This window comes from Cuculus canorus, chromosome 24 (assembly GCF_017976375.1).
Source record: "Cuculus canorus isolate bCucCan1 chromosome 24, bCucCan1.pri, whole genome shotgun sequence".
Classification (NCBI taxonomy): Eukaryota; Metazoa; Chordata; class Aves; order Cuculiformes; family Cuculidae; genus Cuculus; species Cuculus canorus.
The window spans coordinates 1,046,411-1,063,833 of NC_071424.1; the positions used below are offsets into that span (position 1 = coordinate 1,046,411).

General features: G+C 47.1%; 1 protein-coding gene across 2 annotated transcripts; it reads right to left on the minus strand.

The window, feature by feature from the left end:
• Positions 1–1,157: 1,157 nt before the first annotated feature.
• Positions 1,158–16,078, minus strand: PM20D1 (peptidase M20 domain containing 1). Of its 2 annotated transcripts, XM_054087352.1 has the most exons (14): positions 15,873–16,078; positions 14,621–14,707; positions 13,800–14,032; positions 13,498–13,584; positions 12,557–12,690; positions 11,990–12,109; positions 11,149–11,224; positions 10,864–10,925; positions 10,530–10,608; positions 9,399–9,470; positions 8,467–8,635; positions 7,653–7,752; positions 6,658–6,831; positions 1,158–1,302 (listed from the first exon to the last, which is right to left on the minus strand). In XM_054087352.1, the coding sequence occupies exons 1-13, from the start codon at positions 16,066–16,068 to the stop codon at positions 6,702–6,704; spliced, it is 1,545 nt and encodes a 514-aa protein (XP_053943327.1). In that variant the 5' UTR covers positions 16,069–16,078; the 3' UTR covers positions 1,158–1,302; positions 6,658–6,701. The 2 variants fall into 2 exon arrangements, with proteins under 2 accessions (XP_053943327.1, XP_053943326.1); XM_054087351.1 differs by lacking the exon at positions 1,158–1,302 and having other exon boundaries at positions 3,697–6,831.
• Between the last annotated feature and the right edge of the window lie 1,345 nt (positions 16,079–17,423).

The following is a 17,423-nucleotide window of genomic DNA, read 5'->3' on the forward strand; positions in this document are numbered from 1 at the left end:
GCGCCGCGCCCCCATTGGCCGCCCGGGACGGCGCGTGAGCAGGAGGCCCCGCCCCTTCGCGGTGAGGGGGGCGTGGCCCACGGGGGCCACGTGATGCCGAGAGCGCCGCGCGCCGGCCGAGAGCTGCGCGTGTGAGCTGCGGCCCCGCATCCCTACATCGCCCATCCCTGCGTCCCCCATCCCTCCCTCACGCCCTACGTCTCCCTATCTCCTCATCCTTCCCTCCCTGCATCCTTCTATCCCTCCCTCTTTGCATTCCTGCATCTCCGCATCTCTCCATCCTTGCCTCCCTCCTTTCATCCCTCCCTCCTTACATCCCCACATCTCTCCATCCCTGTATCCCTCCCTCCTTGCATCCCTCCCTGCATCTCCACACATCTCCATCCCCGCATCCCTTCCTCCCTGCATCCCCACATCTCTACATCACTCCCATCTCCACACCTCTCCCTGCTTGCATCCCTCCCTCCTTGCATCTCTCCATCCCTGTATCCCTCCTTGTATCCCTGTTATTGCCACATCACTCTCTCCTTGCATCCCTGCACCTCTCCATCCCTCCCTCCGCCGAGCTCAGGGTGCTCCCGTGGCTTTACCTGCTCTCCCAAAGCACGGTGTTGGAAGGAAAGGCTCCTGCCTCCGTCTGCTTTCCCTCTGCTGAGCCAGGGGAGCCCCTCGCTGGCCGCCTCCCGCTTGGGTCAGCCTGAAATGAGGGTGAACCCTGAAATCCCACCACTGGAATGCTGTAACTTGTTAATTAAGCACAGCTCTGGAGCCTTGGCTGTCATTTTGGGATGAGGCCAGGAGCACCAGTGGTACGTGCTGGCTTCCCAGCTCCTGTGCCAGACTCAAAGATTCCCTGAAGTAGTTCAACAAGGCAAATCAGGAATATCGTCATGTACTCACTTTGAGTTTACATAAAAATGCCCTGTCCATACCTAAAAAGCAGTAACTCCTGCCACAGAGGCCACTGCCTCCTCGCTCTGTAGAATTCTGTATTCCTGAATGAAACCAGCTCTTCTGATTCATCTTTTCCTTTTATTTCCCCTTTTTTTGTTGTTCTTTTTTAGCCTGAGTGGAACTTATGACCAGTTGTTGTTTTTTCTTCCTGCCTTTCCTTTCCTCCAGGAAACAGCAGCAAGTTATTACCCGGAGCGATTACGTGATTCTCAGTTCCATGCCCTGGAGACAGGTCTGGAGCCAATAATGGTGGCCGGGACACAGGCATGCGAGGGGAAGAGGGAGGGAGAGCAGGAACTGTGTTCCAAACCACAGAGCCAAGCGTGACTCGGGCTGGTGACTTCATTCCTGTAAGAAGGAAGCAGAGGTGGTCATGGTCAGCGGTAGCGAGCGCTCCATCCGGATCGAGAGCCCCTCTAGCTGTGCCACTCAATTTGCCCAGAGCAGCAGTGGAGTCTCCATCCCTGGAGGGGTTAAAAAAAAAGTGTGGCTGTGGCACTTGGGGACATGGATTAGTCAGCACAGAGGGGTTAGGCTGACAGTCAGAGTGGATGAGCCTAGAGGGCTTTTCCAACCTTAATGATTCTGTGACTCCATAGATTTCTTTCTGCCCATGTTGAAAATGGAGTAGCGGAGTTTTCTTTCCTGAAGCACTTGTTGCTTTGGAAGAAAAGGGTGACCATGATACTGGAAGGAGAGCAGGATGTGTAATTATACAAGCCAGCGTGAAGATAGCTCAGATAAACCCTTTCTTGCTTTCTCAACCCCCAAAACCTTTGCAATGCTCTTCTAAGCATGCTGAATTCCAGGAGCAGATAAGAGGAGTGCTGCTTCCACTGTGACAGTGTACCAAGTGCCCTGGGTTCTGTACCTCCCTGCTGCTACATAGCCTACTTGAACCCGGTATTTCAGGGATGATGAGCTTTTAAAGGAATTTAACTGATCTTCAGGACCTCCTCCATCACATCAAGGAGAACTGGAGACACACAGGCTCAACTAAAGCCACAGTTCCACTCCAACTGGGAGCAGAGGTCCAAACCCTGCCTCCAACCCCAGCCTCTGTTTTCCTTTGTCCAAATAAGCCAGGTCTGTAAGGCTCTCTTTCCGCCTTCATCCTTCCTTCCTGACTTGGAAAATCCATATCTATCCCAGAGCAACCGTTCTTCCCTCACCCTCCTAAAAACAACACGTTCCAAAATGTGACCTTGTTGATTAACAGCCCAGCCAGCTGCATGCTCGGGAAGTGGAAGCGCAGAGACAAAAGCTACCGGAGACAAGAAAACAGAAATAGATAAAATCCCCACCAGTGAGGCTGACACAGAGATCAGAAAGGCAGAGGATGAAAGGGCAGGAAATGGGTTTCCAGTTGCAGGGGAGCAGGTACCAAAGGCAACAAAACACTTGGAAAGGAAGGAGTTTACCATGGAGCTACACTAGATCATGGAATGTCGGCCTCGTGTCTTTTACAGCAGCCATGTGAATTTAGTCCAACTCTGGGCAAGCGCTCATAAGTGGCCGAGGAGGCCACGACGCATATAGGATGATTTTCTCCTTTTCACGGAAGAATCCCGCAAAATAAAGTGATTTGGACAAAGTTACTTAAAATCCCCATCTACCACAGAACCCAAGTGTCCTGTCAACTCTTTTGCGCTCTGTTCCCTTTGTCCCCTGCATTAACCACCCCTCCATTTTGGTCATTTCCCATCCTGCAGCTTCCGCTGGGGCCTACCACCACAGCTCCGAAACCAGCCGGATCGAAGCCAGTCACGCCCTTCCCCACCATGCTGAGCACTTAATCTCCGCCGCCCCTGCTGCCCTGGGGAGCTGTGGAACCGGAGAGCGGAGCCAAGCCCCCTGCACAGAAACTCAGATGACACACAGCCTTCACTGTGCTGTTCAGTTAAGAAAAATACTGCCCTGGGCAGCACTTCCACACGGCTCTAGGCCTGGCTACGGGCACTGAGAGGTGTTGACATGATACTACAATGCTGTAGTAGAGACCTGACAAGCCAGGGCAGCACAGGTTCTTTAAAGGGTTATTGTGAGAGCCTGAATTTGGGCTCTAAAACGACAAACTTGCCTCTAAAAGTTCCACAGCGCTAGCAAGCTCTTCACAGGAGCTGTAGATGAGGATGGAATGCATTAGCAAGAATCAGTGCAGGGCAGCAGGCGGTACTGAAGGCCGCTGACAGGCAGGATTAAGGGTCCCAGGCTGAGGACTGCTTCCTGATGATGGCAAAACACACTGCAGGCTGTGAGCCACTTCCCGATTCCTCAGTGGATGTCCTGCTCTATGGCACCAATAAGCTGAGCTGAGCAGGGAAGCTTTCCCAGCACCTGCTTGAGAAAATGGATTTCACCAGCTCCATGAAATACCAAACCAAACAGCAAAAGAGGAGCCAAGGACGCAAGTGTCAATTGCAAGGCTGGAGGAAACAACTTGGTAAACGCCTTGTTCCTGCATTCTCTTCCAGTCCTGTGCCTGAACTCTCCATGGTCACTTGGGGCTGAAAATAAACTGAGCCATTTTAAACAGAGGCCAGCAACAGAGCTTTCTTTAGAAAATGCAGGTGTGGAATGTGACCTTCTCTTCATCGTAGGGCCTGTGTGACCCTAAATCAGCTGGTCCGCCAGCAGGCTGCTGTGGCCGGACAACTACAGACACGTTAGTTTGAGCAAGTATTGTCAGAACGCAGAATACAGAATGGTAACCACAGAATGTCAGCTTTGCAGACCTGCCTACAAAGAAGGGGAAAAAGGGAATTTGCTAATGGATATATAACACAAAAACACATTAACATACTGAAACTGGATTAATGCAAACAGCATTCAAAGCCTCACTAGGTATGACACGAAGTTATGTGTCTTCAGAGCAGGGAATCAGGCTTTTCCTTCTCTGTTGAATCAGAGGTAATTGCTGTACATGCTCAAAACAGTGACTCATTACAATAACAATAAAAAAGAATAGCTCACAGAGCTATTAATCCGTGTTTTCCTGATGTACTTGGCATTCTCAGCTACTCATATGACGCCAGGTTGCACACAGTCTTAGCAGAAAAGGCCAGCGCATCATCCTTACACTATTATTTACATGATGACACCAAGATTTCAAACACCACTCAAGATGAGAGACATTCACTGAACACATTATCATGGGAGCAGTAAAACAGGGTGGAAACCAAGCTGTTCTGTCAGGAGAAGTGTGCATAAACCAAATCGCTGAGAAACTCTTCAGAATCGTGCATGATAGGGCAGCAAATACAATAAAAGGAGACTTGAGAATTGAAAGGCAAAGCTGCTACATGGAAAAAAGCAGAGGCAATGATCAGAAGTGACTGTGAAAAAAAAAAAGGATAGAGGTGGGGAATGTGCTTTTTCACCATCAGATCCTACAAGATACTGTTTAAAGCACTTCAGTTTAGCAGGTTCAGGTTGCAGTAAAGCTCAAGTCAATGCAGAGGCACCAGATGATTTCAGCACTTAATGAGGTGCTGCACCAAAGCTGCATTAGCAAAACCTCATGGCAGACATTGGCACAGTACCTGCCAAAGCCAAGCGTGCCTTCCTCATGCTGTTTGGCCCCTCGTCTGATCCCTGCACTTCCTGATCAAGAGCCCCTTGCCAGCTTTCCTGGAGCCCCATTCAGTCCTGGAAGCTGCTCTAAGGTCTCTTCTCCGGGCTGACCAACCCTCAACTCTCTCAGCCTGTCAAAATGAAGGGTTTGAACTCAAGTTTGGTTTTTTTTATAGAGACTTCTCAGAGAGGAAACCCCCAAAACTCTTCTCCACCTCTCACTCCAGGGGATGTATTTTATTCCATGCTGTACCCTGACACATCGCTTCTGCTGTGTCTGCAATGGGTTTTTGCAAGGGGAACGACACCTTCACAAAAGAGCCATAGACATGTGGCTCAACAAATGAATGACATTATGGCGCGCAGACAAAATGCAACAAACCATAAAAGATGCAAGCTATTTACTACCCAATAATGCATAATCAGAGTTAGCTAATTCTGTATAAAAAGGGAAGCACCAGGGAGGGGGCAAAGATTAAAGCTGGCTGGAAAATATGTGGATTTGTTTTGATGGAAACTTTACGACTTGCTTTAATGAAGAATCAAGTGTGGAAATGACCTCACTGCAATTATACAGTTACGTAAAATAACTCAATAATTATCAGAAAATAATCTGCATTTCTTGTTTTATTAGATGAAAATGCTGATCTGGTTTCAATTATTTAGTTGATTGATACAGGTTTAGCCCATCGGCCATACCGATAAAATCAGACTGCAAATAAATCGAGAATGGCGAATGGAAAGAACAGGAATCTCAATTCCACCGCTGGTTTTTAGGGTATTTCCTGTACATTCCCATACATTTCAAAATATGAATTTAGAGCAAAACAACCACCCATTCCAGTGTATAATTCAGAGACTGAAAGAGGACACAACTCTGCAACAGTGCAATAGGAGGAGCTGCACTGGTGCCTGCAGCAGAGTCTGCAAGTCAGTACAGCAAAACAGTCATCACTCAGCCCTTACTTTGGCCAACATCTGGCTCTTAACTCTTTATTTAATAGCAGTAACCTCAATTAAAGACATATCAAGGCCAAAGAATGTTTAACCCTTGAGTGCAAACAAAGACAGCAAGTCAGTGCAAGAAGTTCAAGAGGAAATAGGGTCAGTGTTGATGGCTTGTCCACACGAGGATTCCCACAGAGCTGAGCCAGCAGCAGTGCTGCGGGGAAGTGAAAACTGCTGGCATAGGCAGTGAGGAACAAAGACTCCATTCCACGGAACTGGAAGAAACTGGAGGGCTTCACTGTCTGTCACAGATAAGCTCTCAGAGGAGCAACAGAGAAACATCCATGATAGAAACTGATTCAGTGAAAAGAGAACATACATGAGCAGACAACACTGATTTGGCTTCTTATTTAACACTGCAATTCCTATTCTGACACCCAGCTGCACAGCACACCCCCCCGGGCCACACCTAAGAGTGAGAGAAGAGAAGAGAAGAGAAGAGAAGAGAAGAGAAGAGAAGAGAAGAGAAGAGAAGAGAAAAAAAGTCACTGAAGAGACAGGAAGAAACATTTTCAGCACCTCTGAGATGGAGGCAACATCAGTTAAAGCAGCACGGCTGGAACTTCAGCAGCTTGGTGTTTTAAAACGGAGTCAGAGATCGGTGCATGCATGGGAGAGCTTAGCAGTACTGAGTTAAACTGGCACTGGTTGCGATCACTGCTCGAGGAAGAAGCCCGTACCAGCAGCAGTTCAACTTCTTAGTGTACCTCTGCCAATCACACAAAACCTACACCATATCACAAACCTTTCACATGAGCTTTCAACATTGTTTGTGAAAAATCAACTACTGGTATAAAAGGAGTTTGTCAAAAGCACACCTAGTAAGATTCCCCTCTTTTACTAGTGAGTGAGTGCTGATTACAGCTTAGATTTTCAAGTGATTACCAATGTCAGAGGCTTAAAGAAAGCCCTGAAAAAAATTACTACCATCAGAGCAATGGCTGTGTGTTAAACCAGGCAGGAACAGAAGTCAGGGTTATGAGTTGTGTTTTGTCCAGGCTCTTATATACTGTACATCTGCCTAAGCAGCACCCAGCAGTTTTTCCATCTGTATGTAAACCACAACACGCAAAAACTGACTTCCAAATATGGCTCAACACACAACACAGAACTGCATCTTACAGCCCAGAGTCCACCTCAGCAGCAGCTCTTCTCCAGTGTGCTTCTCACAGCTCGTGGGAGTTCGCATGGGGGTCCGGAAGCTTGTCTATATCACAGTTCTTAATCAGCTGAAAGAGGAACTCGACCTGTTTCTCGTAATTCTCAACTGAGATTCTCTCATTCAACCCATGGATCCTGGCAGAAAGAGAAGAATGTTTTTCATTCCACTGTGCATTTGTGACCCACCTGCACACAGCCAGCACCCCGCCTGCCTATTCACTTCAGAAAACAAGGCACAACATGCAAGCACAGCACCACACACCAAAGGCTGCACTGAAACTGCAATACCTCTTCCTCAGCTCAACCGGACCTACTGATTCAAAGGCTCAGAGCACAATAACTAAGCCCAAGGAGTATGTGAAAATAAAAAACAGTGTTCCAGCTCTCTGTCCATTTCTTGGCCACTTCTGTCACTGTCCTGTACAGCCACAAGGGCACTTGACTCCAGTATCACCTTAACTTCAATAAAATGCCCAATCCATTACATGCTAAATAAATAAAAAATCCCTTGTGTGATGACGTTCTCTGTTATCATTTCATCCCAAGAAACCTACGTTCCAGCTTTAAAGGAGCAGATGAATTCCAAGTGGCATGTGTCCATACACATGGATAAATCTCTTAAACAAGGCCAACATTTCACACTGTTGCACTACATGAAGGATCCAGCCAGCTTCGCAGCATCGCTGCACTACTGAATGGGACACCTAAAGGTCTCGGCTGCATTTGAAGTAGAAAAGAGTAAGGGCTAACACTCCCCCAGCATAACCACCATCCCCGTCGTGTGTGGGGGCCCAGATCTGCAGGAAATAGGTGGCCTAACGGAATCTGAGGCAACACCACCAACATGCCAAGGTACACAAGGCTGGGTTTCCTCCTCCTGCTTAGTGCGCATCAAATTTTCTCTGTCACTGGTCCCCAACCCAAACAGCTGCCCACGTGCAGGCAGAACACGTTACCTGGGAAGATCATCTGATTTCAAGAGCAGTGGGTTAAATCGATAAATGGCATTTGTGACGTTAGTGAAATGCCTGCTGTCTGTGTTTCCAATGCATGTGCCTGGAAAACAAACCCCGGGTTAACTTTGCATGACAGCAGCGATTTAACGACCCGCAATTTTCCCAGGAGAAAGGACAGGCAGCTGATAACAACTTTATATGACCCCTGGCTACACCAAAAGCAAAATCACTGGAAACAGTTTATTGGTACATCCTGGAAGAGCATTCTCTCCTTCAGGAACAGGAGGAGCTGAATATACCATTCAGTCATTCTAAGAACAGCCACGATACACACCCCCCACAAAAGTTTAAGCTTCAAACTGCAGTCCAACAAACAGTACAGAACTAGGAAAGAGCTGCAAGAAAAGGAAGGGGTTGAGATCATAAGGAACAAAATGGAAAAGCAGGAATGGCTTTACCAGCTATGAAAACAATAAAAGAAGAACTAAAGCAAGACGACCTCCTACCCTCCCTCACAATTCCTTTCTTCCCTGAAGAGACTCCTTTGTATGTACAGAAAGTCAAATTCAAGGTTTATTGTTTCTGTTGGTTTCCTGTTTGCTTTTTTACATCCACTACTAAAAACAACAGTAAAACTTCTAAAACATAAATAGGGAATGGAATAAAAAGAGGAAAAAACAGCTGTTTCCAGTAGTTAACAGCTGGGGTGGAGAAATACATAGAAAATGAAAACAAGTCAATATTGGGGGCAGGGGAGAGAAAAGTAGGGCGGAAGCTGGAGAGGAAACAATAGTCATCATGTGCTTGCTGTTACCTGGAACTACGCTGTCAACATTTGGGAAAGTATCCAGAATGGTTCTTTGAAAAATGTGGACTCCAAATATCTGGTCATCCCAGGGACTGACAGGGAGCGGATCAAAGGCCTCTACAACATCAATCTTCACTCTGTCATCAGCAATTGTGTTTCTAACCATCTCTAGCACCTGCGGGTAAAACATAGTGATTAAATAAGTGAAAGAAATGACAGCGCATCCCTTCCAAACGCCAGCAAATGTTCCACATTTGTTTGTGAACTGCCACTTGCAGCTGCAAATACAGATATAGTCAGGACCAAAACTGTGTGGCACATTCTTTCTCTTACTCAGTGGATGGCCGATACTTAAGGTTATGCTTTGAACCCCAGTACAATCAGATGCACATTGCTGTCCCAGGGTAGTCCTGAACTGCTCCAGACCTATAAGGCAGGTGGTCAACCTGTTGCTGCTTGGTAGGTCATCCAAATAAGTAGTCCAGAGAGGTAAAACTTTCAGCAAAAGCTTGGGAAAGGAAGGCATTATTTACTGACAGTGTTTCCCTTGGCTCACAGGCAAGCTAGGCCCACCGAAGCATGCAAGACTCCCACATTCTCACAGGTCACAAACCTTTACACTTCCATTCCATAATCACGTGTGATCCACATGCTCTTGTGCACAAAATGACTTCTGAAATCCGCTCAACCTAACTATGAGGCACGCTTCCAAGGTTGGCCTGACTCTTGCTCTGCTCCACTTTCAGAAGCCACAGTTACCAATGCACTTTGCAACGCATCTCAAGCCTCCGTGAAGGAGCAATTCCCAAATCTTGCCCCTCTATTGCTTGTATGAATACTGGGAGAGATGAAAAGAGTATTATAGCACAAATGGCCAAGTGCCACTCTGCTCAGGAGGGGATGGAGAACAGCCCCGCATCTGGCAGCACAGTGAGTACCTCAGCAGCCGTCTCTGCAGAGTGGATCCGGAAGTTCACAGTTGCTTTTGCAAAAGATGGGACAACATTTACCTACAAAAAAAAGGAAGGACCAAAAACTTAAAAGGAAGTTAAAAAAAAAGATTAAAATGCCACCTGCAAACTCAGAAACTGCTGAAATTATTCCAGGCCTCAGACTGATGCTTCGAGCTGTTTCCACTAAATGCAACCTCTCTTTCTGTACTCTGTTCAAATACTGTCAACCTCACCTATAATGCAGGTGACCACACAGAGATATTCATCGATTCAACAGAAATGAAGTCAGCTGTTATAGAAGTTTTCCTCTTTCCTTCAGAAACTTTATACTGAGAAATTCTGGAAGTTTATGTTGTTATTTTCAAGCAATATTTTTACTTTAATTGTCTTATTACTCTGCCCCAATTATGAGACATGTAAGTTGCTTAACAAATGACATTATTGAAGACACAACTTCTCTTCTATAGAATGAGTATTTATAATTTTGTTAAACAAATCTGATATAACCTTTAGAAAAATACGAGAAACCAGGGTGCCACTTCTCTCCTGGCCACTCAGTGTCACTGTTCAGCCACTCTCTCGTTCTCCGGTCCAGCTATGCTTTTCAGTAACAGATAGTTTCAGGGACACACCAAATAGCTTGTTCATTTTCCAGGGCTACACCTCCTTATCAGGACAAGATCTGGCTGCATCAGCCAGAACCTCTTTTCTCTCAGTCCAAGGTGCACATTAACCCTATTCGAACAAAGCCGAATGCCAGACCTGTGCTCACAAACACAAGGGAAGTGTTTATGACATCCAACAGCTTCCACTTCTGTCATTGATATTTACATGATTACACAGAAAGCACTTTCTCATCCATCCTGAAAGGTAAAATCTTAACAGGGGTTTACAGAACTCTTCCTGTGAGAGATCAGACACTTCTGAAAAAAGAAATTTTCAGCTACAGCTAAAATCCAAGCCAAAGCTAAAGTAAAAATGAGACTGGTGGTGACACCACAACAGGTCAAAGAGCAGGGCTGGTACTGATCTTTTAACTGGATATAAAGAGGCAGAAACCAAATGTCCCGATTGTCTCATTGTACTACACAGAGAAAAAAATCAAAGTGAAGCTACCTTGATTCCTGCGTTAAACATTGTGACTGCTGTAGTAGTTCGAATCAAGGCATTGGTGGAAGGTTTCCAGGCAAGAACTCTTATAAAAAAAAAGAAAAATAAACATGTTTCAAAAAAGTTTAATATTGATTAAACATGAGCACCACACTACAAAGGCAATAAGCTGAATGATGGGCTGTTCAATTAACAAAGTGGCTATTAGCAGTAAAGCACTGACATTGTATAACCTACAAAATGGTAAAACTGATTTCCTGGGAAGATTAGAAATGGCCAGTGGTCTTCATCTCTTAAGGGCAAGTGGCTGTGAATGCTCATCAAGGGTGTCTTTCCTTACCTGCTGACGATGGGTGAGAACAGCCACAGATTGCTCATGACAAGGTTGAGAGGAAAACTGAACTAGGTGGAAAAAACAAAACCACAAATCAGAAAATCAGGAAGACCGTGTAGTCACTTGTCTAAGGTTGAAACAACTGGAGCAGAAACAACTGTCTGGGAGAAAGGCCAGCTTCAGCCTTCTCCTTTCCAAGAACTATGTGACTGTGCTCTAAATCCATAGACTGGGTTACTCTTCACTTCCTAAAATGAAAGTCTGAGGCTGAAATGATAGTTGTCTCCTCACCTCTGATGCAAGGTGCTCCATCGTCATGAGTTCTGGCCCAGAGCCAAACAGATTGCGCAAGGGATTCTGCTCCAGTCTACGACAAAGCAAACCAGCATTTGAAATTCGTAGAATTTCTGGCTCCCAGGGCTCCTATTGCTCCAGAACATTGAGAAGACTTAGATTAGTGAAACATATCCATGTATTTGAGATGCAATCACATTTTCCTCTCCTGTAAGTAACAGGACAGATTTCTGGGCATTCCGGTCACATGCAAAGACGTTCTTTCAATAACAGCTAAAAAAACCCCTAAAACGTGACTCATAAAGAATACACGGAAAGCCATGAAAATATCACCCCATGTTCCATCACATCTGTACATATTAAGTTTTTCTAAAATAAGTATTTATTAGCCAATTTGATATCTACACAGACACATAATGTGACTACCCAGTCACATTCTGAATTTACACGGTGTTTACTCGCTTGGATAATGACCAGCTAGAGGTAGCAGGTATGTGCAAGGATAAACTCCAGAGAAATTCTACAATGCCCAAGCAATCTCTATTGCAAGAGCAAATTATGACAGACATCAGGATGCACCCGTTGTCTTGATTTTAAGGAATCAACTGACACCAGGAAGAGCCAAAGTGAAAAGATACTTTAGACATTTGGCAGTTGTCCCTTTGTTGAGGAATGCTTTTCTGCCCTTCGAAGTGAGCTACAAACTTCAGTTTCAAATGTATAAGAGGAAATTGCAAAATGCTCTAAATATAAGTATTAAAAAAAAAGAAAGTAATGTATCAGCGAGTTAGGGGTCTCCTTGACTGTCTTTGATGTTAAATGATGGGGAAGCTCTCACCTGGACATTGCTGCTGCAAGAATGCCAATACTCGTCTCCTTAGGAGGAAAGGATGAATGTCCCGGCTCTTTCTCCACAGTGAAATTCAGTGTCATTGAACCCTTTTCTGTGATAGCGATTCTGGTCAATGATAAATAAGTGACTAATGCAACACCAAACACACCTGCATGGATTAGAGGTAAAAAGAACTACTCTGCATATTTTTAGTATCATAAAAAACACCAAACCAGCAGCAACAACAACAAATCCTTAACATAATCTCTAAATGTTTGGAGGATGGACGTTTTGGCTGCTTCGCCCGTGAGCAGGCTCTACAGCATACAATTAATGTGCCTACACCAGGGAAGTGGAACATTCTGCTTCTGTCAGCACAGCTGCGATGGGCAGCAAGCAAATGCTGAAGGTCCTGTGCTTGCACTTTGTGCCACTGCTGCAGCTTTAGCAGCACCAACACTGCTACATGCCTTGAAAATGTATTTTATGAACACCAGCAAGGTCACTCCTCGCAAATTAATCACTGAGAATGGATCACTTCAGTCACAGTCAATTGTGTTCTCTTTTACTTACACAGCTACTGGCTTATTCACTCCCGCAATGATGCCATCTAGTATCGCGCTTCCCTCGTCGAGTAAGAAGGAGAGTTTTACTCCTCTAGCTTCCAAGAGAGCTGCAATCCTCATTGCTCCCTTCTGACCAGACACCTGTGAGGATCCAGTGAGGGTAACTGGTCAGATCAAGCCACACCACTGGGAAAAACACTGCAAAATATCACGCTATTGACAGTGACCAGTGCTACAACACAAAGAATGCAAGAAATCCCTCCATGAACAGCTCTAGAGCAACTGTCAATAATCGATTCCTCCTAGCAAAATTCATTGGAGATTGTTAAGGGCCTGGTAGCAGAAGAGATTTGTATCCACGTGGAGCAATGCTTTCATTCACGAGTCACTGAATATTGCTTTGAATCCTACTGCTTCTTGGACACAATGACATCTCAGAGCTATAAGCACCACAGATTAATCAGCCATTTTAAAGATGTATTCATTTTAACTATTAACAAGTCTTTGTCTTTATATTTTGAACATGAATAAACAACCCCACCTCCTCTGTCTCTCTGTACTGTTTACTACCGGGTATACCCACAACAAAAGCGGAATATTTTTGTTAGCTTTTCCTGGTCATTTGGAACAACCATGTAAATCCTCAGCCAGCTTTTCCTGTATTACATATTCCCCAACTGTGACTCATGCTGCACCTTCCATGCAGAAAAGAATTTGAAATAACACCCTGCTGTGTTCTTTGCTCTTTGCTCATCACACCAACCCTTTGTCAATGTCACTTAAAGCGAAACAATCAATATATAACCATGACCACGTGTCTGACACAGTATCCGCCCACATAACCAAGAAAAACAGCAAAGACTTTCTAGCTAAACAATGTTTAAAAGCCTTGTTACATACATGAACAATGTAAACAACCAGTGGTTTTCATTAAATGAAAGAAAATACCTCTTCGTCGTGTCCAATGCCAACATAGAAAGATCTCCGGGGTCTGTAATTTCTTCTCAGCAAAAATTCTAGAGCTTGCAGAATGCCCTGCAGAACAAAAGCAGAATGTATTGTACTATTCCGGTGTTGGTAAGGAGAATAAATCATAGAATCATAGAATGGTTTGGTTGGAAGGGACCTCAAAGCCCATCCAGTACCATCCCTTGCCTTGGGCAGGGACACCTCCCACTGGATCGTGTTGCTCCAAGTCCCATCCAACCTGGCCTTTCTCTCTCTGAAATCACATTACCAAGACAACGTACTATGGCAGAGTTTTTGTTATCCAGCGTTCCTCGTCCATAGATGAAACCTTCATGCTCTGCAGCTGAGAAAGGAGGGAAATCCCAGCCCTCTGGGGGAGCAGGCACAACATCCATGTGTGCAAGCAGCATATAGGGCATCATTTCAGGGTCAGAACCCTGAACAGTAAAGAGGTGGCTGTATTTCCCAACAATTTCATGCTGAATGAACTTTGAAGAAAATACAGCCGGGAAGACTGTTAAGAAAAGAATTAAACACACATGAAAAATAAAAATTAACAACACATCCAACTTTATCACTATATACTGCATAGTGTAGCCAACTATTTAGCCTCCAGGAGCTAAAAAATAAGACTGACCACAAAGTTTGCTTCAGGAAGCAGATGTGCAGCTTTGCTTCCACACTTCTACCAATTCACCTCACTCTGTATTCAAGTCTTTCCAGGAACTGCTGTCCACCAGAGCTGCAGCTGTTTTGTAGGTAACAATGATGGGGCTGCCAGGAAAGCAGGCTGACGGGGGGGGCAGTCTTCCTCTTTTTCTTCATTCCCCCCCCCCTTTTAATTAGGTCATGTAACCACCCCAAGAACCAAAAGCCACCACTGCAGAAAGACATTTGAACCTTCTCCGTCCTGGCTTTGGCCACTCCTACACCAAAGCACAGTGCTGCAGAGGTGACACGTATGCCATTTTGGCCAGTTCTTTCTTGAGGAAAAACGACAAATAATCTGTTCTGTTATGTTAGAGAAGCACACATACTCTCTTCAGTTTGTTTACAAAACCAAAATTGAACAGCAGAATTGCCAAGAATGAAAGTTTAGTACCTTCCTGAATGTAATTCCCAAATTCTGCCATGGCAGTTGTATTCAAGTCCTCTGGAGATATAGAAATAGTTGGGATTTTAATAGCACCTTCAATGAAAAACGAAAGAGAAATCAATCAACGCTGAAATCAGTAAAGCAATCCTTGAATTGCATTTCAAAAGGAAAAGTAATATTTATCTCTGGAGGTGTTCAAAGCCAGGTTGGATGGGGCTTTGAGCAATCTGATCCAATGGAAGGTTATCCAGGGGGCCTGGAATTGGATGGGCTTTAAGGTTCCTTCCAACCCAAACCATTCCATCATTCTGGGTTCCTGAACACTTTCCAGGCTTTAAATATTATTTCACAGGATAGTAAAGAGCTGCCACTATCAAAAAAGACTGAGGCACTATGGCTGAGCTGTGCACGTACAGCACACTCGGACTGCCTTCCAGTTTCAGTCAAAGTATTTCTCTACATACTTCAACTCAATTTTTCACCCTGAAGAGTTGAATGATACTGCTGGAAATGCTACCATCCAGAAGCAGCTGCATTTTTTGCTAGGGCAGCCTGATTCCTTGTAGTCATCACCGTTTCTGGCAGCTCAGCAGACAGATCCTATCACCACAAGCCTTTGTAAGCAGTCCCTCCCCAGCTTCCCTGGAGCCCCTTTCAGTACTGGAAGCTGCTCTAAGGTCTCCCCAGAGCCTCAGAGAGCCTCCAGGCTAATAAGCCCAACTCTCTCAAACTGTTCTTGTACAGGAGGCGCTCCAGCCCTCCCATCAACTGTGTGGTCTTCTCTGGGTTTCCAAGGGGCTCTGAGGTGTTTGGCAGGGTCAGCCTCGCCTCCCAGCTGGAGAATTTCAGCACTTTTGGACTGCGTGAAAATTACCCAAAGTGCTCAACAAGCTTTACTCCTCCATGGCTCCTCCCAGCTTCTCTCCCATCCTCCTCCCAGCTCTTCCAGCTCCCCCCCAGCTCCTCTCTCCTTCTCCTCCCAGCTTCCTCCAGCTCCTCTCTCCTCCCCCTCTCAGCTCTTCCAGCTCCCCCCCAGCTCCTCTCTCCTTCTCCTCCCAGCTCTTCCAGCTCCCTCCAGCTCCTCTCTCCTCCCCCTCTCAGCTCTTCCAGCTCCTCTCTCCTTCTCCTTCTCCTCCTCCTCCTCCTCCTCCCTCCCTCACACCTCTTCCAGCTCCCTCCCATCCTGTCCCAGTTCCTCTCTGCTAACTCCCAGCTCCTCCCCTCTCCCTCCCAGCTCCTCCCCTCTCTCCACCGTCACCTCGCAGCGCCTCCCGCAGCTCCCTCCTCTCGGCGGCGTTGAACCCCGCGGTGCCCCCGCTCCGTGCCCACAGCCGCGGGATGCCCGGGGCTCGCAGGGCGTAGGCGCGGAGCAGCAGGGCCGCGGGCAGCGCCACCGCCGCCGCGCACAGCGCCAGCCCCGCCGCCCAAGCCGCTGCGCGCCGCCCGCCCGCCATCACCGTCCGCGCGGGGGATCATGGGAGTCGTAGTCATGAGCCAAAGGAGCGCCAATGGGCGGCTCGGGAATAGCGCGAGGTTTCATGGGAGTTGTAGTACTGGACGGCTATCAATGGGAGGGCTGGCCCTGCACAAGGCCTTATGGGAATTGTAGTCCCGACCACGCAGCGATGTCAGTGGGCTGCTCGGGATCCGCGCAAGGGCTTATGGGAAATGTAGTCCTGACCCACACCAGCCTTGACAATGTACGGCTTGGGACCCCTGGCGAGGTCTCATGGGAGTCGTAGTCCTCCGCCGCCGCCTATGGAGAATGGCGGCGGGGGAGGCGTGGGGAGGGTGGTTCTCTCTCCTCCCCGGTATCGCGTAGTTCTCCTCTTGAGCCTGCGCTGCCCTGGCAGCCACGAGGGCAGCCGTGTGCTGGGGTGCATCCAGCCGGGCGAGGGACGGGATTGTCCCGCTCTGCTCCGCACTGGGGCGGCTCCACCTTGAGCGCTGGGGGCAGTTCTGGGGCCACGGGATAAAAAGGATCTGAGTGTCCAGAGGAGCTGCTGAAGGGTTTAGAGGGAAAGGTGTGTGAGGAGCAGCTGAAGTCACTGGGTCTGTTCAGCCTGGAGAAGAGGAGACTGAGGGGAGACCTCGTGCTCTGCAGCTTCCTCACAAGAACCAGCGTCGAGCTCTTCCCTCTGCACCGGAGGGAATGGCAGGAAGATGCCGGGGGAGGGTTAGGTTGGATGTTGGGAAAAGGTTCTTCCCCAGAGGGAGGTGGAGCACTGCAGCAGCCCTCAGGGAAGCAGTCGCAGTGCCAAAGGCCGACACTGTTCCCCAGGCACAGAGGGACCGGGGCTCAAGGGAGGCAGGTGGAGGAAGGCAACATGTGTAAAAAAAAAAAAAAATCAAAAATGAAATAAAAAGATAAAAACCTGCGTATGAGAACAGGCTGAAGGAGTTGGGGTGTTCAGCCTGGAGAAGAGGAAGCTCCAGGGAGACCTTAGAGCAGCTTCCAGCACTGAAAGGGGTTCCAGGAAAGCTGGGGAGGGGCTCTGGATCAGGGAGTGCAGGGATAGGATGGGGGGAATGGTTTTCACCTGAAAGAGGGTTGATTGAGATGAGATCTTAGGGAGAAATGTTTTGCTGTTCAGGCGGGAGGCCCTGGCCCAGGTTGCCCAGAGCAGTGGTGGCTGCCCCATCCCTGGAGGGGTTCCAGGCCAGGTTGGATGGGGCTTGGAGCCCCTGATCCAGTGGGAGCTGTCCCTGCCCATGGCAGGGGTGGGACTGGGTGGGCTTTGGGGTTGCTTCCAACCCAAACCATCCTATGATTGTATGAGGACCAGGCCAATGCAAGCTCTGCACCAGC